Source organism: Perissodus microlepis, chromosome 1 (assembly GCF_051167445.1).
Source record: "Perissodus microlepis isolate ML-2025 ecotype Zambia chromosome 1, ASM5116744v1, whole genome shotgun sequence".
NCBI classification, from domain to species: domain Eukaryota; kingdom Metazoa; phylum Chordata; class Actinopteri; order Cichliformes; family Cichlidae; genus Perissodus; species Perissodus microlepis.
The window spans coordinates 13,265,771-13,292,125 of record NC_140461.1 but is presented as its reverse complement, the minus strand read 5'-3'; the positions used below and the strand labels follow the sequence as shown (position 1 = coordinate 13,292,125).

At 37.4% G+C, this 26,355-nt stretch overlaps 1 protein-coding gene across 2 annotated transcripts in view; it reads left to right on the top strand.

Moving 5' to 3' along the window:
* The window catches only part of mdga1 (MAM domain containing glycosylphosphatidylinositol anchor 1), a 184,766-nt gene that overhangs the window by 138,202 nt on the left and 20,209 nt on the right, over window positions 1-26,355 (top strand). For both annotated transcript variants that reach the window (XM_084930628.1, XM_084930619.1), the window contains exons 12-16: window positions 5,895-6,075; window positions 6,220-6,243; window positions 10,236-10,388; window positions 11,033-11,188; window positions 16,858-16,988. In XM_084930628.1, coding sequence (XP_084786754.1) covers window positions 5,895-6,075; window positions 6,220-6,243; window positions 10,236-10,388; window positions 11,033-11,188; window positions 16,858-16,988 — 645 coding nt within the window. The remainder of the gene's footprint in view (window positions 1-5,894; window positions 6,076-6,219; window positions 6,244-10,235; window positions 10,389-11,032; window positions 11,189-16,857; window positions 16,989-26,355) is intronic.

Genomic DNA, 26,355 nt, shown 5'->3' with positions numbered 1-26,355 from the left:
AACAAGAAAGGTTTAACGTGCTGGTCATCAAACTTGAAATGGACATTCAGAAAGCTGCTTAGTAAACATGTCTTTAACTCTAAGAGAAAGTGAATCAGTCTTTTGCTTTGCTTCAGTTGCATATATTTGCATGCAGCTATGTTGAAGTTTTCAATTCAGTTTAATTCATTTCAACCATCAACAATTTAGCGACAATTGGCAGCTCAAGACACTTTATTATGTATTGCAAAATAAAGTTCCTGCTATTGTATATTACAGATCAAAAATCCCATTGATTAAAAATGTACCTTTGAACAAACACTTGACTACTGCGAAGAACAAAAAATAAATGATTACATGAAGAAAGGCAGCACTAGGTTCAGGACGTGCACCATCTGCAGTGACCTGTTGGAGTAAGGGGAAAGCAAAGAAAGGAAAGAAGAGCACAGAGAGAGCATTATATAGAGAGGTCTCCACTTAGAGGGATGAAGGCAGTGGTTGTCTGCAGCTGCCACAGCTATGGAAACGCGGGTGTTTCCAATTGATTGAGAAGTCGAGTTGGTGAAGTCTCCTTTGATCCACTCAAAACAGTCCTCTACCAACTGTACAAACGATGACTAGCTGACACTGGAGTCTCTCACTGCTTGTGTGCTGAAATATTTCACTGTGTGTGCTTACACTGAAGCTAGCTGATTGAACTCTGTTATTTCACTTTGCTCTCTCTTCATTTTATGATTTTTTTCTGTAGGCTTGTAAATCAAATTCTGGTCTTTTTTCTGACTGACTCTAACAGCATCTTTCCATTAACCTCGTATGCAATAACATGGCCTTGGTGAATGTTTTTGAATATCCTTATTAACTCTTGCCAATCAGAAACTACTTTTTTACTGCTGTCCTTACATACACTCACTGGACAGTTTATTAGGTACACCTTGCTTCAGAACTCCCTTAATTATTTAGGGCAAAGATTCAATATGGTGCTGGAAACATTCCTCTGTGGTTTTGGTCTCATTCTATGCACGTGTTGAGGGTCACATATGGCAACAGACTCAATAAACTGATCTGCAAGGCCAGTAGTGTTGTAGGGATGGAGCTGGACTCCTTTAACCCTGGAGAACCCATTGGTTTTCTAGGGAAACCATGGGGTCAAATTTGACCCCATGGGTTCTCCAGGGTTAAGGTGGTGTTGGAGAGGCGGATCTTGTCCAAGATAAGGACAATGCTGGACAATACCTCCCCCCCATTCCCTGATGAGGTAGCCAGTCACAGAAGCACGTTTAGTGAAAGACAGATTACCCAAAAAGATTGGATGTGTTGTATAATCACAGATGCTCTTCTGCATATCTTGGTTACAAAGATTCATTATTGTATTTACTGTTGCCTTACTGTCCCTATTGCTATAACTTCAATTGCCTTTCTTCCTGATTCTAAGAATATCTTGAACATATCTACATTCCTCAGTGACCTGAGTTGCTGACATGTCATTAGCTGATTAGATATTTGTGATAACGTAAAGGTGAAAAGATGTTCTTAATAAAATAGGCTGGTTACTGTATAGCATGTTTGCATTTTAAGAAAACATGTTATACCTGTTTTAAAGAAGATACAAAACCAGGAACGTTACACATATTCTCCCATTGTTTTGTTTTTTTTACAGTCAGCATGACTTTAATGTAAGGAAAATATCAACCTGGTAACCAAGAAACCTCTTTAGCCATCTTTAGATGAAAATTAGTCAGCTAACTCCCTTCTAACTTCTAAGTCCATTAAACTTCATAAATCCTGTTTCTCATGATGACTGGATGTTAAACTTAATTGTTACACCTGGTAGAGCAGCCACACTCATCATTTTATTTAATATGAAAGAATTTAGACAGTTTTTAACTCTCAGTGATGTTGCAGTGTTTGTTTGACTTTGGAACCTGAAGAGGACCTGGAAACCGCTAATGACATCAGACTTAAATAGCGAATAGTCTCTCTCTCACACTAGCCAACTCGTTTTATTGCCTAAACCACATTGACTGGTTTTGGTGCCTACACCTGCATATACAGTGGAAGCGATTTGCTCATTGCTGTGAATTGCTTTCAGTGTGTATGTTGCTTAAGCCTAAGAAAACATCAAGATCAAACCAAACAACACACAAAAATGAAGCTAAAGCCTAAAAGAAACCAAAGAAAGTGTAAAAATCACGAATTCAGTGTGTGATTCTGGTGACTTACTCACATTTAGCTATTGCCAGAAATGAAATATAATTTATATTTGTATTCTTTCCATTTCTTTGTTTTTTTTTATCCATTTTTATTCAAAAAACCTTTCCTGTCTGAATATTCTTCACCTCTTTTCTATATTGACCAGTCTAAACCCAAGTTGTGTGTGTTATATCACTGAAGTTGTTCAGCTAGTAGCTGACCTGCCTTCACATAATAACTATTCAGGTTCTTGCACTCTAAGATTTAGCCACACACAGTCACACAAAGTGTCTCTGTGCAAGCACACAGTCCACATTACCATATATATGAGAGATGAAAAATATTCATGATGAATTAGAGTTGTACATTAAATCAAATATAGGAATAATTTATGTACATAACTAGCCCAACAAGGCAGATACACACGTATGTTTGCATACAGATAGACCACATAGGCCTTTGTAAGCATAACTTTTCAATAGACAGAGTGCAAAGAAATGCATCAAGTATCAGTAAATTGCTGGATCAGTCATAAAAGAGAACCATTAACAGACGATAATAGAAAAATTAACCTTAGCACAAGGCTGCCTCGCCGTATGCTGTCAGTCCACATTTCTGTCATTTACAGATCACTCTGCCTCCATGGTCCTATTTCATAGCACAAGTTCTCCTGCTCTTGCCCTCTTTTACACATTATTTGTCTTGTTGTGTCTTTATTAAAAGTCCGATGGCAATACAGATGAAAATGCTGTTTGGCTGAAAGTGTCTGTACAGCAGGCAATATGTCAGTCCCACTCCTGTCTCATTCTGTTGTTCCCTTTGTACTATTTTGTTGTACTCTTACCCCTTTCCCCTTGCCTGTCACATAGACTCACACAAATAAGCATAGAGACACTGACAATATGTCCTGCTGAGGAAAGCAGAGAAAGACAGAGGCAGGGTGAAACAGACTTCAACCTGTGGTAGGAGCAGCTGGTTTCTCTAAGTCACACTTCAGCACCTCATTGATCCAGTGGTCCTAGTTCCAAAGAGTGTATGTGCATGTGTGTTAAAGTCCCCTCATAGTTTTTCAGTATCATTAATCTCCAGCGCACTGCATGTGTGTGTACACACACATACACACTGCCCACTCATTAATAAAGGATAATATATTTCCAAAATTCAGACAGATATTCACTCATCTCTTCTTGCTAACACACACTCTATACATTTTAAATGTGCATAACTTTTCTTTCCCACTGTATTCCATATAAATATGCATATCTGATGTGTGAGCAGAGTGTAAATGTTTTTTATGGCTCAATATGAGCATAAGTTGGTGCTAAAAGGGTGCAATTCATAGTCTTCTGCATCATATAATAGTGTAAATGCTCCAGCAATGGAGCAAATATCTGAGGAAATCACTCGTCTGCAGTTGTTGTTGCAGTTGATTACAATAAATAATAAGCAGCAACAGCACCAAAAGAATGGACAAATGATATTCATATCATGCCCTACCTATAGTACTTGACAAGACTCGTTGCTTTTGGAGAAATTGAAGCCGTAAACCATTTTTGGCCTAAAACTTTATTAGGCTGTATTATTGCTTTTACTTAAAATTACCTTCTTCAAGTTTTTAGTGAATGGATCATTAGGTCCATTGTATGTCAGCCATGGACTGATGGTCTCAAGTATTTTGGTTAGTTGCATTGCAACAGGAATGTTTGCGAAAAGCTGGGAAAACTATGGATGTTTTTTTTTTTTTTAGCAGTTCAGTTTTTAGATACAATTTATACTATTTTATACTTAAAATATTTAAGTGGAAGAAGTGTTTTTTTTGTTTGTTTGTTTTTTTCTGTAAGCAGTTATTTAGCTTTCATGGTCTCTATTGGTGGAGCTACAAAAGGGATCTCCAATGTCTGGCAAAAAGGGCAAACTTCATTTTGGAAGAACTGAAATGGAAACACCAAGAGTGGCACTGAGAAAAGAAGTTTGCCATCATGGCACAATGTCTGGTGAGGATGCATGGACTTGATACCAAGCATGTTGCTGAGCACACACTTGGGCTGTGGCTGCCGTCGGGGTCTCGTACAGTAATTGGAGTTGTACAAAGTTTTTGGCAGGCCAGGCAGGAGTCAGCTCAGTCTAGCAGAGTTGGAATTTGTGTCAGTGAGTAGACATCCAATGAAAACTGCACACCTCAACTTGAGGGAGGATGTCAGAGCATAGAGTACTATAGCAATTATAGCAAAAGTAACTAAATCCACCAGTGATTTAATGTTAAATTAGAACAGCAATTGAGCCCATAAGGGCATTTTTAATAGATATACCTATATAAACCTATATATATTTTTATCGCAGTGTCACTCATGAAGTATGAAATGTCATATCTAGGAGATCCTAGATCCAAATTCATGCTGAATATCAAAAAAAATGTGTCTGTAATTATATGATGTTCACAAAACTTCAGCTACTGACTATCTGAGAAAACTGTACAGGAGACATTTATCATAAACACAAAAACCATGTGCACACTTAAACACACAACACCCGCAGTATACACACACCCCTGTGCTGCATGTGTTACCCGATAATGGCATGCTGTAGGTGTACTAAGCTGTTATAGTGGAGTGGCTGACCTAATGCATTAGATTGAGCTCACTGTCAGGTCTTTAAGTAGCTGGGATCAGAGGCAGATACACAGCTAATGGATCCTTCTCTCCGTGGGTGGAATAACACAGCAATAGCTCTATTTAATGGAAAAAAAAGACTTAACTTTAAAAGAATGAGAAGACACCAATTGGTTGAGCTCAATATCTTAACCATTTTAATATTTCATGATACACAGCCAAATAAGTTATTGGAAGTTGAGGGGTTTTAAAGATTGTATTTATATTAAAAAGCATACATGATTGAAAAGTGCTGCTATTAAACAAACTTACTGAGTCCCTATTGTGGAAACAGAAGTGGAAATCACATAACTTGCTCAGAGCACTAAAACTAACCAACAGGTATTTTTAAACATCAAAATTGATGTGGGAGACCACTGATATACCGAGACTAATGTAGCCTCTTCTGGCCTTTAAAGCTCTTAGAGAGAATCAATTTTAGGAAGGCAGCTTGTATACTTTATTTTGAAAATAAAGTAGACTGAAAACATACCTAAGCTATGTTGGTTGGGAATATACCCCAGAAAGGTAAGTTTATCCCTATATGTCATTTCACATAAAACCATACACTAATGTGATTTGATAATGAGTTGTTAAAAAATGAGCTGCCATGTTTTAATTTTTTTTTTTTTGCTCCAAAAAAACTTCAACCCTGTGTCTGATGTTGTTTGTGTATTTAAATGAAAGTGCTGGGGTATTATGACTATTATACTAGTAAGGATTAGGATTGCATGAAAATCCTCCAGATGCGAGATGAGCTGGAGTTGTTAAATGAGTTGTGGCTTTTTCCCAGTGACTTCTGATTGACGAAATTTTAGGATATCCAAGTAAAGTGATAGAGCTGATGGGGTATGACCGCAGATGAACGAACCCAAAATGAAAAGAAAGAAAGGGGAATGGGAAATATGCCTGACACCACTGACACGTCCTTATGTGACTCCTTTACCATTTCTCCTACTCAGTCAAATCATTGTATGTACAGTTTTTTACACTTTTGACCAAGTACATTTGCACATTAACAAGCCTTCATCTTTTCTATTTGTGTGTATGTGTTTGTGTACCTATGTATGAATGCAGAACAAGCAAAACCTGCTGTCAAAACAAATAGACCTCAAGGGTAAGGCACCAGAAAAGGGTGTTCTGATGTCCTACGCAGTATCAGACCTGAAAATCCCTTTGTCCTACGAGGTCCGGCTGGCCCCTATTACCACCTACAGCACTGGGGACTATGTCAGTCGAATCATCCAGTATTCAGAACGTGAGTCTCTCTTAAAATCCTCGTCTTTGTCTGCAGTCATTAGATATTTTTTTAATCCAATCATATACTTACACAGAGCATAGATCAATTGATGGGTTGTTCATGTTTGAGTGCTAATCAATATTATCATAATTCTTTTTACAGCCTACACTTACCCAAGACCTTCAGGTGAGACTCAACTGCCATCCTTTGCTCTTGTACATTTTATCATCTTTAACTTTCTTTTTCAACCTGATTTATGACAGAGTGGTAAAGAGATGAAGGCATGTTGAATTCTGATGAAGGTTTAAATAAGCATGTTTGCTCCAAGCAGTGTCAGCACAAGTCTGCCAAGGCAAAGGTTCCCAACACACGACCCCGTGACTCATGACCCTTAATCATATTGTTGCGATGAAAATAATGGGGTAACAAAAAATGATGGGTGAAACAAGCTCTATAGAATTTTAAATGTCTTGAAATGGTGACAATGGGAGAAGGATATCAGGTTGGTTATGATGGTATTATTGGCTAGGCTTGAAAAATTTAAAATACAAAATGTGGGCCATTCTGTATGTTTTAAACTTGATCAGGCTATATTAAAACTATGTTTCATCTCATCATAGATTTTTAGTTCCTTTCTCTCTCTGTTAGCCCCCTCTGTCTGTCACAGTTTTCCACCAGCGTCTATCCTGGTCCTGCCTCTCTCTTACCATCCCTCTCTCTTTTTCTCAGTCAATTGCATCTTGTCTATTTTCTTCATTAAGAGACACGCAGCATTTTTCTGGCAGGAGTGTCAGTTGGCTCCATCAGGGTGAGGCAATTAAAACAACAGCAGATTGGAACAGACTGCGAGAACAACAGTGTAAATTGAAAGGAGCGCATATACTAGAGCAGGGTGTGAATAGTAATAGATTAGCTCCCTGAAACAAAGAGGCACACACACGCCGTCCTCTTGGGGAGCACAAGCCATATGTATCTGCAGCGGACTGTGTGTGTCCGGGAAGCTTTCACTGATGCTGTCAGCTTGGACGGTTTTAGATGGCTGTTGTTATACTCTCTTGGCTCAATTTTCATTTGTTTAGTGAGTCTCTGATAATTGCTCTCCAGATGGGCTAATGAAGGTGACTACACCACGGAAAGAAGGCTCTTTATCTTGCTTAACAAGAGACATTAACATCAACGACGACAAAACTCGGGGTGTTCTTCAAAATATCTTTTTTGTCCTTAATGATCTATGTGACAGTATCAAAGTGTCTCTCAAAACATATTAATGGGAAAACATTAAAAGAATCACATAGCTCAGAGAAGATTAAATGTTCAGGGAAACTGCATCTCATTAAAGCTTTTACCCAATTGTGTTTATAGATTATATTCACAAGGTGTCAACAGCCAGTAGGAGCACTCAAAAACAAGAAAGGTAGACTCGTACTTCTACTCTCAGGTCCAAAATATGTCGAACAAAGAAATTGCAGTTTTGCCCTTACACACTTGCACAGTGGATTTTTAATCAAATAATCAATATACGAATAAAGTGCAGACCAAGGTTGTTATAGTTAACTAAAACTAAACTAACAACTAAATGTGCAAAAAACATTTTAGTTAAATAAAATAAAAATAAAAACTTATTAAGAAAATTAAAGCTGGCGGAAATGATTTTGTGAAAAAACTACCAAAAATAAAATGAAAATACAGAGGAAATAGCCTCAGTTTTAGTATCTGCTAGTTTGGTAAAAAATGATATTACAACTTGCCACATGAGGCTGTGATGGATGCGTTTACTGAGATTTTGGATGTCAAAAAGACTGCGAATCAACTGCTTTCAAAAAGTGCTGCTTTTTATTACAATAGCTGTACTGATTTTTCAAAATCTTTGCCTCTGACATATGCAGGCTCCATTCAGTAATAATTAAAATGACTAAAACTAAATGAATCTACTGAATCAAAGCTGAAATAAAAACAAAACAGTCAAAATTAAATTGCATAACTCTGTAGCAGCTTTAATTCAACAGTTGACTGACATGTAGTGTTGTGGTCATTTTTAATAAAGGACACATCATATTTGACTTTGATCAAATATTTAATTTGTATTTTAGAGCTTTTTACAGTCATTTTAATTATAAGACCCAAAGAGAGCACATGTGAGGGATGGAATCATTTGGCTAAAAAAAACCCAAAACATAAAGCAAAATAAATCTATTAGAGGCATAGTAAAAATTTACGGAGTAGCCAATATCACAATCTGGTACATTCTTTTCAAGATTGTACCAGATTGTGGTACCAGCTCAGCAAAAGCAAAAAGCCTAAAAGACCACAGAAGACAGTTCCAAAGTGTGATGACAGAATTTATATGGTTAAAAAATAACTTAAAAAACATTCAACCAACTCAAGAACACTTTCAAGAGTTACACATATTATTGTCAAGGTTTATAAATCAGAGACATTTTCAGGAGTGGAAATTAGAAGGTTTACAACAAGGAAAAAAATCATTGTGGTAGTCAAGAACAAGAAGGCCAGATCAGACTTTGCCAGAAAACACATAAAAGAGCCTGCTGAAAAAAAAAATTCTTTGGACAGATTACAAATTTGTACCAGAAGGATGGTGAAGAGAAAAGTATGGAAAAGGAGAAAAACGACTCATGATCAGAAGCATACCACAGTATCCATCAAACATGTCGGAGGCAGCGGACATAGGTTAGGGCATGGGCATGTATGGCTGCCAGTGGAACCAGGACACTAGTGTTTATTGATGATGTGACTGCTGACAAAAGGAGCAGAATGAATTCTTAAGTGTGCAGGGCTATATTCTCTGCTCAGATTCAGCGAAATGCTGCAGAACTGACCCGATAATGCTTCAGTGCAAATGGATAATGACCCAAAGCATAATGTAAAAACTACTTTCTCAAGGCAAAGAAATCGGGCAGTCACGTGATGGACCCAATAGAGCATGCTTCTTCATTATTAAATACAAAATTGAATTCAGAATGACCGAAAATCAAGAAGCAACTGAAGGTGGCTAAGGCCTAGCAGAGCATCTCGTGGGAGAAAAGGAAAGGATTTTCGTCCAAGCATTAAAAACAATCCTTATATTTAAAATTCTATAGTTTTTTTTTTTTTTTTTTTGTAAAACCACTTGAATTAAAGCTGAATCTCTGCACTTCAATCACATATTGGTTGATTGATTTAACATTAACTGTGTAGGTGTGCTGAGGTGAAGCTCCAACAATGTGTTTTGGTCCAACAACATTTGTTTTTTTTATATCACACAGTTCAAGATAGATTTAATGAAATCTTGGTCTCAATCTGTCTTGCACTTTACAAGGTCAGTTTGAGGCATGTCAAACTGTACCATGAATGTGTGGTGAACCATAGCACTCCCAACAGAGTGTATAAGAGCAAAGGCATATACACTTTTACCACCCATCTGCAGTTTTATTTTGAAAATGAGTCCGTATTATGGTATATTCCCTACATGCCAGTGTTTTCTTGTTTTGTTGGTTTGATTTTAAACACAAGTCAAAGCAGTCGGTACACTAACAATATGAACTTTGCATATTCAACGAACTTTGCTAGAACCTGTCTTTAGCCTTTAAGTTTCCAAACTGGCACATTGTATTTGGCTCTCACTGCTATTTAAAACTACAGAATTAGATGAACAGCCACAAATTTTACAACATTTGTAATTGCCATATGTCTGGATGACTAAATGTTTAATACTGCTTTTATTTTCATCATGAGTAGTAGTGTTATACAATATCAGGTGAGCATTTTTTCACTGAATTGCACAGTGAATACAAAGGAGAAGATTTAAATGTAATGCCCACTTTAGTGCAATTCATTATTCCAGGTATTTTTAATTTCCTTTTTTTATCGTTTTACGCAGTTTTAGTCTGAGAATGTAAGAGTCATACTTTCAATTATACATAATATGTATACCAGTGCCTCCTACGTGGTCCCTATCACTTTGTCAGTAATTGCCTAGCTGTCTGATTTGAAGTGCACATTGCAGAGGTCATTATAGACCTTTATAGATGTTGCCATTTGTTTCCTGGGAAAGGTGGGTGAAAAAAAAAGAAACAGCCTTGTATGTCATCTACAGTTTGTAATGTCACCCACTTGACATGTCAGTGATTTAATGTGTTTTTCTATCTTTTTTTTTTTTTGGAACAACACACACACCTCAGACCATGTGTGTGGCTTTGAAGATGAGCGCATATGTGGCTTCTCTCAAGACCGGAGTGATATCTTTGACTGGACGAGACAAAATCACCTGACGCAGAATCCCAAGCGGTCTGCGAACACCGGGCCAGACACTGACCGCAGTGGAACAAAGGAGGGTGAGGAAACTATGACTCATCTAAAGTGAAATACAAATGTATTGTGTAATGTGGAAGTGTAAATTCAAAGGCACAGAAACAAAACAAATGTGTATGTACAGTCAAGACCATTCATCTTCAGACAATGTGCTTTTTTGCTGTTGTTGTTGTTGTACACGCACTGTTGTGTTTCACGGCAATTATAAATAAAATATGGGATAATACATTAGTGTCAGGTCTCAACTTTAGAGTGAGTAGTTCTACATTAACATATAAAGGACTGCTGTGGAAGATATTTTATTCTGACATCATTTCATGCATTAAAATGTTCAACTCTCAAAGCTGATTTAGAGTTTGAAGTTAACATTAGATTGAGGTGTATGAAATGTCAAACAACTTGGAAGACCAAGAAAAAAATTAGATTGTTTTTCCTCAGTTTGTCTAATTTACTTGTGGAACATGTGATTAAATGTGTTAAGATATTTTTATCACATAGAAAATAAAGCAGAAACTTGGCACTAGCTTATGACCCATTATGTTACCACAAACCTCCCAAAAATGTGTTGTTATCCCAATACCTACAGTCTATAATTTACATTAGAGGGCTTTATTAGCCTTTTATTATTATTAATATTTCTACTCTTTATCTTTCTTGTTGACTCTAGGCTACTACATGTACATTGAAGCATCACGCCCACGTACTCAGGGTGACAAGGCTCTTCTTCTTTCGCCACTTTTTAATATTACCTCAAGCAAGGGCCCCAAAGGAAGAGTCCCATACTGCGTCTCCTTCTACTATCACATGAAGGGCAAACACATTGGTAAGTCGCAGAAAGAAGAATAATGCTCGCACAAACATATACACATACACAAACATTATTATCTTCTCTCATATGAGAGCACAATGGCACACATGGGTATACAGGGAACAGTGTACTGGTGCTCTCTGCTATCGGGGTTCTCATATCGCTCTTGCCTCTGTCAAAAGCTGAACCCTATGCTTGAACCTTGCTTGCAGAGCGTGTCAGACAGAAAATTGTAGGTCTGTGTGAGAGAGTGTGTACGTGTGTGCGTGTGTATATGTGGGTGAGAGGTGGAATGGAAAGACCGGGACGAGGGTGGGATGTAGGATGCTACAAAAGTTCTGTTTGTATGTGGCTTCTTGGGTCTCAGTTTGTGTGTGTGTGTGTGTGTGTGTGTGTGTGTGTGTGTTTTGTGTGTTTAGAGGTGGTTGAAGGGGGCAGTGGGTGTGTGATTTATGGCAGTGGCAAGACACAATCAGTCACTTGGGCGAGTTGTTCATCATAATATGCTCTGTCACACAGCTAGAATGCATACATCTAGGAGCCCTACACACCTGCATGCACACTCTTACACTTTTGTGCACACACAAAGACACACACATGCACGCACGTGCGAATGTGTTCTTTTAAAAAAGGGGGAAAATGGCAAATCTAGCAAATACATAGAGGCACACCTACATTTATCCACAAACACACACACACAATATTGATTTATGTGTCCATAGCCCAAGCATATATGCTTTAATCTAGCATTTGTTACCTGCTGACCTCCCTGTCTCCTTAGGATGTGTTTGGTTTAAAAGGGCACAGTGTATTGTGTGTGTGGGAGTTTGCCTTTGTGTCTGTGTGTGTAACCAAGTGTGATAATGTAATAGTTAAGCATATTCAAGTTCAGAAATGCGAGGCAGTTTATTAAGACAAAGATTTGGGCACATCTCCCACAGAGAAATAGCTTTGCATGCACAAATATTTCAATGGCATGCTAACAATAGAGTAGAAATGTTTCCGTCAGGTTATTCAGGCTTTTGCAGTAAAGAGAGAAACCTTAATAGATCAGAAAGAATGAGCCAAAAATTGGCTACTACTCAAAATGTCTCTGCTTAAAATAGAGGTGGCCTGACTGTTACTATAATATGTAATGGCTGTTTATAGGTGGCAGATTTATAAGAGATACTGGAGCACTTCATTTCTTATTGGGTAGTTTGGTCAAAGGTATTTTCGATGTTTTATAATGAGACAGTGAAACATCAGTTGCACTATGCTTGCATATGATTAGCACATTGTGTTACCACCGCTGCAAGCCCTCTCTCAATTTCCAGTGCTGTTCGTCCCAGTCTGTCCAATTTGTTGTTGCTTTAATTGCCTTACCTTGGCAGAGCTAACAGTTTTGCTAGGGAGACACAGTGTGCCTCTTAATGATGGAAAGAGACAAGATGAGGATAAGACAGGGGGTCAGTGAGAGATGAGACAAGACAAGTGAGGGGAGGATGAGGGCTGGCCAACCTTTTGAAAAAGGGAGATGGTTAATGATGAGACTGAGACCAAAGTGAATGGTAAGAAAAATACTGAGAAAAATTAAGCACAGAAAATAGAGAGCCTTAGAGAGCCTGTTGATGTCCAGAAATAGTGAGAGTATGCTGTAGTGCTAGCCAATTTTAATGTACTTGATATATGGTGTGCTAAAAGTGTTAAAAGGTCGTATATATTGAAAGCATTTGGCCACTTTGACGCCACACAATTTTCAGACAAGATGTTGAAATGCTGCTCTTTTTTAGCCCACATATAGTTTGCTTGTTTGCAATCCTAAGAGTTTGAGAGTTTAAAAGAGGTAAAGGCACCTTTCAAAGATTTTGCAAAATAAAATGAGGGCAGAAAGAATAATGCCCTTTCCTCACTTTGGATTGCAGGTTTGCAATAGGGCAGCACAAATAAAGACCTCCCCAGGTGATGTGTTTTTCTTTTCACCTTAATATGTTTATCTGTGGGCTTGCTGGCAGCAACAATAAACAACATTTAATTAGTTCTGTTTGGCATTGGGTAGTATTTTTTATGGCTCAGGTTTGCAATGCCATTGGCAAGCTTACTTGGAATTACTGGATTATTTTCACTCCAGAGTGATTGAAGACAATTAGTTTCTGTATGCTGTTTGAAAAACAGTTTTATTACACTTTAAATAACTTTGGCGATATAAATGTTAGCATAGTATTTTGCAAACACAACTTTCTTTTTAATTATACACAGGTTTTCTAGATGCTTTTTATGTCTGTCTCTCACTTGATAGGTTTAGGTCCCTATCTTCAGGAAAGCATCATAACCAGCCTCTGCATGGCAAAGATTTAAAAAAGGATTCAGGCATTTACTAAAAACACTGAATAGTATTGCCCTTTGGTGACAGAGGCTACAAGCTTCAGTTTACTCTGGACTCTTCAGCATTGCTTTCAAAGCAAACCAGCAGCAGAAGCATACCAGACAGGCCATGAGCTTTATTTAGGATGCGATGAGGGATGGGGGAGATGAGAACCCAATGTAGGCCTTTCAGATATCAAAACAAAAACAACTCATTTGATTTCAAGTATCGCAGTGCATGCCCGTCTGTGTGTGGGTCTGTGTATCTCTGCTCTGTCTTCCCCAATCATGATGCCACAGACAAGTAGCCTTGATAGAGCTGTGCCTTCTCCTCTGCTTGCCTGACACTCTCACCAGCATATACTGCCTTACCTCAGTCCAATCAATAGACTGCTTATCAGAGTCCGCAAACACTCTTTTGGCTCTGTGTGTGTGTAGGTGGTGATGGTGGTAAGAGGAGAAAGAGAGAAGAAAGGAACTATGTGGCTCAGATATGTAGTGTTACATTAAGAGATTGGGTTAAAAGGTAATACTATACATCAAGATTAGGTCTTGCTTGCAGAAACGCTGCTTTTTTGGACTTTGGGAGGTAAATATTTTTTAACATTTAATGTTTGTTCACTTCTTGAAAATGAAATTTAAGTTCCAGTTGGAAAACCTTGTAGGACACCGAAAAACCTATCTGCTAGATTTCACCTCATAGAAGAGCAACTAACCTGTAATGTAATTAACATTTTTAATGTAGTAATGTAGCTGTTCCAACGCTATCAGATCATTATTTTTACTGAGATCCAGACTTCACAAAACCATGCAAAATATACTCAGTGTTAAAAAAATGATTTTAGACATTTTGGTATATGTGATCTTATTCTTTTTCCCACAGTTACATAAAAAAGGTAAAATCTGTTTTACGTTTGCATTTTCACTGTGGAGGCCGGTGTTGGTCAAGTTACTTGAAAATACTATTTAGTTACTAATTACTGATTATTTCTCCAAGAAAGTAATGCCATTACTTTACTGATTGGTTATTTTCAAAAGTAATTACTTACTTATTACTGAGTCACTTTTTAAAAACATGATACACAACCTGAATACGTAATAAAGCAATAGACCTTTCAGCCCAGTCCCATTTTTTTCTGCATAATCCATCATATACAATTGAATCAAATGAAAAAGTCTCTTTTTAAAAAATGTTTTATTAGTTTTAATCATTTAACTTTATGCAAATTGCATCAAGCAAAAATTTAATTATGCAACAGTCTTTGACTCGAAGAAATTAGTTTAACATTTAAACCTTTTTTGTGCATATATCAGCATATAAAATAAAATAATTTTTTTGTGTTTACACTCACTCTTTCAAATAGATGCAAGTAAAACACATCAAAACATAAATAAAATCAAAGATTCAGCAGCACAAAGCCCTGTCACTCTTAAGTCTATTTTCACCTGTTTAGCAGGAGTGGGTGGAGATTTGCCCGGTGCTGCAGCGGTCATGTCAGCGGGGGGATTCAGGGGTTTCTCTGTGAGTTTCACATTCCTGTGGTAGCTTGTTAGGTGCTTGCTCAGATTTGAATTTGAATTTTTCACTGTTGAAAGAAGTTTTCTTCCTGCGCAGAGTGTACAGTGGGCGCTAATGTTTTTGTCACTTTTTACGAACTAATGAAAATTGTAAGTAATGTCAGGACTTCCAAGCTTTAAATGCTGCATGGTCGTACTCTCTCTCACACTCTATATTATCCATTGTTGATCTACTATGCACGTCTGTTGCTGCCACAGACGTCGCATGCTCGTACGTCATTGTCATAAGACACTCTCACAAACAAAATCACGGTTTAGTAATGCAGTCAAAGTACGGGGAAAGTAACAGTAATTTAATTACTTTTTTGCAATAGTAATCCCTTACTTTACTCGTTACTTGAAAATAGTAATTGGTAACGCCTTACTGCTCATCTCTAGTGGAGACTAGACTTTCCTTATAATGATCACAACCATGGGAAAACAGCTTTACTGATTCAAAGACAGCAAAAGAATCATGGCTTTCAAAAGCAAATAAATATGACATATTGTTTTATGTAATTCACACAGAATCTAAAAACTCAACAAAAACAAGATGTTCTTTGATAGGAGTCATGTTTGGTCAGATACAGTGGTTTGCTGGAGGTATTGGTGGTTCTCAGTATTTATCGACTAGCTACTGGCTGTAGCTGTTATCAATTTGGCTTCCACTAAAGCTACTTTCACCTCCTCCCTTGTCACAAAGATCACTACAGCACCTCCGCATGTCTTGATTTTTTTTAACATAAGATGCCCTTCCTGTTATCAACTGGAATCAAACCAGCCATCTGCCTTTTGCCAAACAAATCTTTTAATCTGTGTAAATGTGCCAGAAATGTTTAATTAAACAGCGTCATTTGTTTTATTTGACATTTTCACAGTGCTAAAATATGTAGGGTTAAGGTGAAGACTGGATTGACAGTCCGATAACACTGCTTCCCTCGGTGCCCACAGACAACTGAAACATGTTGCTTAACTGCTCAGTTGGATCCTTCCCCTAGTATCACAAATCTCCTGTGACAAAGTATGATGCTTAGTGCTGCCAGCCTGGTGATTTTTCCGGGATTTAAAGAATATAGGCTTATATTTTCACAAAACAATGATTGATTCCATTGTGTAAGCATAAGTCTATAAGTACATACATACACACACACACACACACACACACACACACACAAATATAGTATAGCATAGCGTGCCCCCTGCTTGCAAATTTGTTTAAGAGACTCGTGGTTGGTTAATGTTCCAATTAGGAGCTGGCTGGGGATCATTAAGAAGATGAATGATTCTCTCACACCTACTTTTAGAGACCTGAAAGAGACAGAGAGAGGGGAAAAAAGAGATGGACACTATTTGGATTATTTCTCCATGGCAAGTAAAACAATAGGGTAGAGTTTTAGACTTGCTATATTAAATATACAGTCCTCAAAATGGGAATAAAATGCACCAAAAGTCACGGCACCTTTAGCTATTGGAATCGGAATCTTGTTTAAATATTTATTATAGTCATTTTTATTTTGGGGGACAGACTCAAATCTCAACAGGATGATACCGTGTTTCACAAATTTCAGGAGTAATATTTGGCCATTCTTCCAAGACAAACTGATCTTTGCTCTTGTATTTTTTTTATTATAATTTTTTGCAGTGGAATATATCTGTGTTTGGTAATGACCATAACTATAAAACCAGCAAGAGTGACAATGACACTGAGTGTTTCTAAATTCCTGTACATGTTTGTGGCTGTGTTTGTCTGGATGTGTGGCTGCGCATGGGATTATTTTTCACAGGTACACTCAATGTTTATCTGCGAGTGAGAAGCATTGCCTCTGTGGACCGAGCAATGTGGACAAAATCTGGTCATCAAGGCCCAGACTGGAAGAAAGCATTCTTTGACGTTACCCCCAGTGGACCCTTTCAGGTAAGGCCTTTCTGATTTCTTTGCTTCGTAGGATTGGTGATTACAGAATCAGCAGTCACATCAATAATAAACACTAGTGACCAGTAGGAGCCATACATGTCGATAATGTGGTATGCTTAATATCGTGAGTGGCTTTTCCAGTCTATATTTCTATTTGCAAAGATGTCTCTTGATTGTAGACCTTAGTATTTCATTGTTTTATTAATATAGTGTACCAGACTTTTGATTTGGCCACTCCCAAAGTTATTTATTATCTCTCTGATTGTTTTTTTTGTTGCTGTTTTGCTTTTTTGTTTTGTTTTTCAGACAAATGATGGCCTCTCTCACTTGCACAGACATCTCTCATACTTAAAATTCTGTCAAAAAGCACCAACGTGGAAATTCAACTCTTTGAATCCAGTTCAGATATTATGTTTGCTTCATTTGCCATGAAATAACAAGAAAACAGGTCTCACCTAGTGCACAAAACTGTGTGTCAGTCAATTTTCCAATTAATTCTAACCCTTTGAACATGGGCCACTGTGTATAAAGATGGCTGTAATTCCTAAACAGTTAATGCAAAATCTTTTGTAAAACCCTTAAAACTAAAGTTGAAAGTCTGCACTTCAATCACATATTGATTGGCTGATTTAAATCCACTGTGGTGGCGTACTAAGGCAAAACTACAAAAGATGTGTCTTTGTCCAACAAATCATAGACCTAACTGTATTTTGACAAAACACAAAAAAATCTATTTTTTGTCATCTCTTTCATCTGTGGGATGTCCCTCTGCCTCAGCCATTTTCTCTCTACTGTGTCTTTCCCAAGAGGAAAGTTCTCCACTGTGCAAGGCCAGCACTGGGATTTTATACCATGAATTAATGGAAATTCCCAAAAACAGCTGGTCTTGAAACACTGCTTGAATTTTTCACAACATATTTTTAAGACTGACATTTAAACCGCCCAGAGATCTACTTCCCAAAATCACTATCGCTTTATATTTATTGATGTTTGAGTTAACTAATATCCAATAATCTCATTTCTCTAATGTGTTGGAAGAAAACTTTCAACTAGCATAAAAACAAATACAGTATTTAAGCTTTTAGGAGTGGGTTGGTGCAGTGTGTTGGGAAAGAATTCATACCCCAAAAGTAGTACTAATGAAAGCAATGAAAAATATGATACATATAAATTAACCCCAAGCTTTTTGTATGACTTGTGTGCATTTTTCATTTCTTAAATAAATGTGGATACAGGATTTTGACATTTTAGCACTGAGGGCATTATTGATAAATGGGGACCTTTGATTACACATTGGGCTCATTTTCTGCTGAATGTCAGCAGCAAGCCTATTCACGTAGTAACCAGAAAATCATTCACTTCATCAAGAATGTGCTAATCTCACGGCTGGCAACAAGATTTCATACAGATTTGAAAGGTCCAAATGACATAAATGTGCAGCTATGCAAACAGCTTTGACCTCTAAATGAAAGTAAACAGACATAAACATCTGTAGCTAGTGGTGATCAAATACAATAAATTTCTATAAATACTGACGCTTAATTTATTTGTTTCCAGAAACAAAAGAAAAGAAAAACATCCTGGAATTTCAAACAGTTCTTTATATAGACTGGACTGGCTCTGTTTTGGTGCTAGCAAATGTGTTGGTCCCAAATATACAAGCAAGTAAATGAACCAGAACCAAAAATGTGATTGTTTCTTTTGTAGTTAACTCTGTTGTGCTTTTTATACAATGAGCATTCAACCTAATATAGTACATTCTGCATGGGTGGCATATTTTTGTTGAGGACTGCTTGCAAGCGCATCTCTTTAGCCTCTGGGTTGGTTTAATTCCTATATTGCTTCCTTAGTTTTAGAGGTACGCAAATGGACAGAAATACAAGACCAAATCTGTTTGTTTTTTTTTTTCTTTTTTAAGGATAACAGCTTCAGTATAACTTGGAATTAATCCAACATTACTTTATTTTCATTTGTACAAAACCTCCCATACTGTAGTTCAGATCTGACTGCGAAGGCCCCGGCATGTGATTCACACAATTTTTGCACTATGAATTGGACAATTGTCTGCCTGGAAGAGACCAGTCTGATCACATGATAAAAGTGATGACTCGAAATAACTTTTGATTGATTAACAGTGGCTTCTACCTCTAAAGGTACGAGTGAATCCAAAGGGCATAACTAAGACACCAGATTTCGTACCTGTGGGGGTCAAGGGCACTTTTTATTCCTTTTCATTAGTCACACATCTGGACTTGCACTTGCACTTGATTAAAGTTGCAAGATCCTCCTGTTAAAAGCCTGGTGGATTGTGAATTGTGTGTCACAGACAAAACAGTGCTTCTTAGTTACAGCATAGGTAGTTTATTTTCAACTTCTCCCATGAAGAGAAAGTAATGCAGCTGATACAAAGAGAGAGCACCAACTCACTGTTCTTGCATTTGCAAAAAACTCTTCATGAAAACACTAGTTTGACAAGAAATGGCATACTAACTTGTGATTGTACAGTAGGAAACCTAGTACTTCAGTAAAGGAACACACACTTGATCGGACGGTGACAATTCAATTTACTGTACAAAGACAATTGCAAGAGAACTACCTCAGGCCTTCTACACCAGCTGGTGATTTCCGATCTCTGATTGTTGCTTATTCAAGAACTGTTACCCTCAAATGAAACTCCATTTAAAAGTCTGTTCGACTGGATTAGAAAGTTATCCGAACTATTTCTCAGTTCAGTTCAAGGGGTGCAATTTTTCATGCTTTCAGCTGCACAGTCATCTTTCCTTGTTTAAGTTCACCGGAAGTTTAAAGTTTGGGTTACAGTAACTGTGTACATTCAGTCAATAGTGGAAGAAAATAGCCTGGAAGACATAACAGAAGAAGCGCCCGTGTTTGAGCACTGTCTGTTGACACATCCTTGAAGTCCCTTTGGCTCCTTGGCAGCTGCGCTTGCAGTTAGTTCTTCCCTGTTGGCATGTGGCAGAACAAACTAGATGACTCAGTCCTTCTTTCTAACTGGACATGATGTTTCCTTTCTCACTCATTTTTCCAGTTTTTCTTACTCCATGGGTTTGTTTGTGAGTTTGTGTATATGTGTCTATTTTAGAATGTTTAAAATCCAGCGGAGGGTGAGAAAAAGGGAGGGCAAAAGTGATGACAATTTAGTTTTGCTATGTGTGTTTTGCTGTCTCCGTCTGTTTAGTCCCCATTCTCTCCACTTGTCTTTCTCTCTCGTGGAGTGTTGGGGCAAGTGGAGTAACTGGCTTGATTCTTGTCCTGGTCTGCTTTCAAGATGTCTTCTCTCAGGGCTGATGACTAATGGCTTTAAATTTAAAAAGGACAGTCTTCAGCTATCAGGCTGCCAATACCCCATCACACATATATCTGTCTACATTCTATCTGTGCACAAATAAAATCACAAGAATACAGTGTAGATTCAGGCATCTGTACTATGCAAAAGTCTTGAGCCAACCCTCCTTTCTTTATATTTTGTTTTTAAGGAACTAGACTTGCTTTAATTTGTTAAAGTGGTCTTGAGCAGTTCATCTTTCCACTTAACAATGACCTATGAATTATTCAAACCCCCAGTGTTGTGTCTACATATGACAGAGAACTTAGCAAATAATTAATCTTAGATTGTAATCTTTAGACACTTTGTTACCAGTAGTCTGTTAAGGAAAAAAAAAAAAAAGGAAACCGAATAAACTGAGGATGAAAGAAAACGTTGCAAGTCTAAAATACTTTCTGTAGCAGACAACCAGTATCTGGAAGTTATGTCTTTAAGAAATAGGAAAACCCATGAAACAACTAACACAGGACCTGAGAGTGCATCTTGCCTTTCAACTGAGACATCTACTGTTCACTGAAACCTCATCAGAAATGGTCTCAGTGGATGGCCTACTGTCAAGAAGCCATTGATAAGAAAGAGAAACATAGAAGAAAAGTTGAGGTATGCCATATTACTCAAGAACTGGACAGAAGATCAGTGGCAGCAGGTCTTGTGGAATCATAAATTCAAATTTGAAATTGTTGTTTCAAATCATCACTAAATATATGTGAAGAGGTCAAGAGGGGTACAATTGTATTTATGTAGCATATTTCTTTACACATAAACTCAATGTGCTTGACACAGAAGATAAAAGCTTTAAAAAGCTTTGTAAAGAAATAAAATATAAGTTAAAACACACACACATAATCACACAGTTAAATGTAAGTCTGTGAGAATAAAACTGTTTTGAGTCTGTTTTTTAAAGTGATAATTGACCTCAGGCCAGCAGATAACCTTTTCCACAGAACAGGATCACATGATCACGTAAAGTGAAAGTATTCTCAGCCCGTTACAGTAGATCTAATTATGGGAACAGTTAAAAGATCTGCACTCGATTACCTGACAGGTATCACTTGATTATATACACAAAACAAGTCAGACAAGAGTGTCTGCAGCCAATGTAAAACATGGTGGAGGTTCAGTCATGGTTTGGGCTGTGTTTAAGCCAGTGGTTTTGAGAATCTTGTTAAAAATTATTTAATTATGAACACAGAAAAATTACCATTAGATTTTGATTCAGTGTAGAAAGCACCTGACTTGAAAAGGCTTTGCTTCTCTGTATAGCAATAGTCCCAAATACAGTAAAAGCAAACCTGGATTAAAAGAAAAGCACAACACAAATGAACAATATGGATTTGCCTCCTCCATCTCACCATTAAAGAATCAAGGTGGTCATACCAAATACTGACTTTCAGCCTCATTAGGATTGTTTTTGCCTTGCATACTGCATCTTCATGTATGTTTTTACATGTCAATAAATCACCTTATCGAGTTCCCCTTTGCCTAGGAAAATACAAAGGGTGGTTGTTGCACAGTACAGTATGCAGACGTACAGATAAACTCTTTTTCTTAAACACACACTCACCAGTCTCATATCCCCTGCAGCAATTAGCTATGACAGGTCAATTAACAGGCTTATTTATGAGCAGGGGATGCCTGCTAGTTGTGTTGTAATGATTCCAGATACTCTTTGTACGTGCATTGGGGAAATTGAATTCATGATGAATGTGGGCTGAAGGCCTTAGCTAGGGGCTGCATTTGCTCTTCATTAACCATGCCTTTGCTACCCAATGTTTCTTTAACTATTAAAGGGGAAGCGAACACTAAACCCATGGGCAAAGTGTATGTTTTAAGGTTCTTCTGTGATACTGTATTGGCATGGTAGTTGACGTCAATGTTTTGAAGTGCAGCACAGTTGTTAAATTGCAGTAAGGTAATCTCTTTACCCATGAAAACAAGCATCCACTCTTAGCACATAATGCACATACAACAGAACAAATCATACTTTTTTCAGAAGTAATATAAATGGTCACGTATTAAAACAATATGAAAGCTCTACCATTGAAACTGTGCAGCTCACTGAGGTTCATTTAAGTTGAGATCTCACTCTGAAGGCAATAGTATATGTTTCACACCATGGATGGGACATTTTGCAAACACTTGCAACTAGTCAGGGAATACACCTTTTTCCTTGCGACCAGTGGTTCCCAGGGGATCACTGACAGGTCCTTGGGTCTGTGTGACTTAGGCATAAGGTACTAACATCTGCTGGTTATCAACAGCAATTATACAGCCAAGAAAAAGACAAAAAGGAAACTGTGTGTAAGTGTTTGCGAACCAAGTAAAAGGTACTTTACAAAAAGGGTATGACAAGATGGAGTGAGTCAGGTGGGGATGTCTTTATTTCATCAATAAAGCTCCTAATGCAGCTTAATTATTCATCCACCCCATTTATACGTGACTTTGCAAAGGTAGATGAGGCAGGATGGATGAATAAGGAAGGATGCATGAACGATCGGGGTCGTCTCCTTGGCAACTGAGGGTTGCCTTGTACATGGCTGGTGTCTCTCTCTTTAAGGTGTACACTTTTTTTTTCATATGCATGTACTGCTTGTCTGATTCAGCACGTCTTAGAGACTTTGTGCATTATGCCATTACTGTCTTTCAGATTTGTTGTTGCATATATATTTTTTCATATTATATTTGTATTTGTGTCCTTTTTCATGTATGACCCTAAAATATTTCAACTTTATTAAGAAATGCAAGGGTTCCCAATTACTCCTCACTGAGCTGTATTTTAGGATGATTGCACTAATTCTAATTTTTAATTCTTAACACTCAGCAAGAATATTTAAGAGTGCTCGGCAGCACAATCCTGACAAAAATACAAAGTACACGACATCAGTCAGTCTGTAATTCTGTAATTTTTCAGAACATTTTCTTTTTTCTAACTTATACATTTTAATGCCTTAACTGCCACAGTCTAATATCAGAAAACTCACTTGTACAAAACTTTTCGGGTATGATAAATATTGAGTAAATCCTATGGGCTATTTTAGCTTCGCTCCTTTAGCTAAAAACATATTTTTCTTTACCTTTACAACAACAGATATTCCAGTATTTTGGTGTGATCTATCTGTTCAACTCATACATGCACACATACACACAAACCACTGCTGTGTAACAAATGGAGTTGTTTAATAATGTACAAAGCAAGCAGCCTTGATCCTACGAGCCAGCCAGAGGAGGTGAGCTGATAAACATACTCTTTCTCTCCGTCTCTCACTTTGCCTCATTTCTTACGACATTCTGTTATGTTCCAAGCTCCCCAAGGGCCTGATGAAATGAAATAAGAAGGGTGAACCCCATTTCTCCCTCTGCTCTATACCTGTCTGTCTTCCTTGAGTTACTCTTTTGAGCAGCCCATCCTCCTCCTCCTCCTCCATTCAACTCCTATTACTGCTCTATCATTAACTGAGAATTACCAGCGGGCCAGTGTAAGGCCACAGGATCACTCTGAATTATTTGTTTCCTACATGGTTTAATTAATACATTATTTAATTAATATGTTTGGAGCATCTAAGAAGGACAACTTTTTAGATAATTTTGATAGATTAAAGTTGTGTTTGATCAAACTTTATTTCTTTCCCTGCCTTTCTTTCTTTCTTTTTTTGTATATAAGTAATTAACACATAAGAAATGTCATCATTCAATTGCAAAATAATTGTAAATCTACAAACAATGGTGATCATCAAATGAAAATCCCCATTATTAGCCAGTTATCACATTAAACTTGTTCCCCCCCCCCCAATCTGGCATTAAAACCCCTCAAAATGTTGAGATTACTATAGAAAAGCTATAAAAAAAATGGTTGATCAATAACTTTTGCTGTTGTCTGTGAAAAGACTTTTATACATATCATAAAGGTTTTAAATGCATGGCCCGTCTCAGTGGTTAGTCCTGCCTGCCACTACTCTCTGTTGCTGTGGGTTTTCAAGCTATCCTGTTTTCCACCCATCCTCTATCTGTCTCTTCTTCTTCCTCTTTGTATGTCTTTGGGGAGTGCTGGTATCCTCGTAATCAATAGTAATGACTTGAGCTGTCTGCTCATGACAGTGGGAATTATTATGACACAATTGGTGTTGTTGTGTTGTACTGCATAGCTTCTTTTTTATACACTCAGTGGGTCTATTAAGCCCATTTTGCCTTTTGCTTTCAGTTCACCGCTTCAAAAACTCTTGATAGGAGGAGATGAGTGTTAAAGGGGGATTGTGTTTTCGCTACAAGGATGTAGTTAGATATTGCTATGTCTTCACGAGGATATGATGCAAGGACCAGCAGCCTTTAGCAACTACATAATATCTAGAAAGGATGGATTTTTAATGCTTATTTGCGGTTCAAAACAAATATGCTTTCTGGTACTGTCTAGGTGCGTTATAAGCTCCATGCCTAAATGACTTAAGGCTAAGCAAATGTAGAAAAGATAGTAAACTTCCAGTTGATTTCTGTGTGATATTCAATACATTTTTATTTATTTATTTATTAATAAAACCTTCCCACAGTTTTTAGTGGGTATAAGACTGTCTGCAGTGCAAATGTTGGGGATTTAAAGATTAAAAATTACAGTTGGAGAATTTTCAGGCATCTTCTGCTGCACAGATTTTAGTGGTGCATGATGAAATTAATCCCCATTGTATGGGCCATTTTGTTCAAATGAAAAGAAAAACTTTATCTATTTATTTATTTATTTAAAAATTTTGGACTCCTCCACCCCGAAAAAGGAAGAGAGAAAAAACAAGTATATAAATCACAGAAACATTATGTAATTAGGGATTCGTTGCACAAAGCTCAGAGAGAACTATAAGACTGTAAAATGTAAAGATGCGTACCACTGTGGTCATAAAGGTATATAGGTTATCTGTGGTATTTAAATTATGCAAAATATGCCAAGAAGATATCTAAACACCATGACACCACTACCACTATCCTGAACCATTGATACGAGGCATGATAGAGCCATGCCCATTGTTTATGCTAAATTCTGATCCCAACCAAATGTTGCAGCAGAAGTCGAAACTCATCATACCAGACAGATTTTTTCCCAATTTCTGTTGTCCAATTTTAGTGAGTCTATGCAAATTGTAGTCTCAGTTTCCTATTCTTAGATGACAGGAGTGTGGTCTTCTGCTGCTCTAAACCCATCTGTTTAAAGGTTTGATATGTTGTGTGCTCAGAGATGTACTTCTCCATGGTGGCAACAAGTAGTTATTTGAAATACTGTTGCCTTCTTATCAGTGTGAAACAGTCTAGCCATTCTCCTCTGCTATCCACTTCTATCCAAGACAGTATTCTCACTCAGAACATTGCTGTTGACTGGATATTTTCTCTTTTTCGGATGATTGTCTATAAACCCTAGAGATATCTGCGCTGAAAATCCCAGCAGATCAGCACTTTTAAAATACTCAGACCAGCCTGTCAGGCACCAGCAATCATGCCACTTTTAAAGTCACTTAAGTCACCTTTCTTCCCTATTGTGGTGCTTGGCTTAAACTTAAACATGCTGTGACCATACTTGCACACCTAAATGCATTGCCCCATGTGATTGGCTGTTTATATATTTGCATTAATTAAGTCATATTAAGTCTCATATGAACTAACATGCAAGAATCTCAAGAATTTCGCTTCCAACTTATATCAACACGAATGAAATGAAATACGGCCTCTATGTGCTGTACAAGATGTAATCAACTAATTCTTAAAACCAACTCTTAAAAATCTAAACCCATGTTCTGATTTTCAAAACAGGAAACCACGCTTCGTGTTTCTAAATCCTTTTGACTTTGGATGTATGCAGAGACAAAATTTGTGTTTCAAAGTGACCTAGGTTTCAAATTCAAGTAGCTTTGTTGGTGACGAAGGCTAATTCTCCATCTAAAGCTGAGCAGGTTTTAATTAAACAGTCCACATTTTCCAAGCCTAGACTTTGAATTCTTTCCCCAGGTTTAAAATACATGGGAGTTATATGTTTTGTTGTTTTTTGAC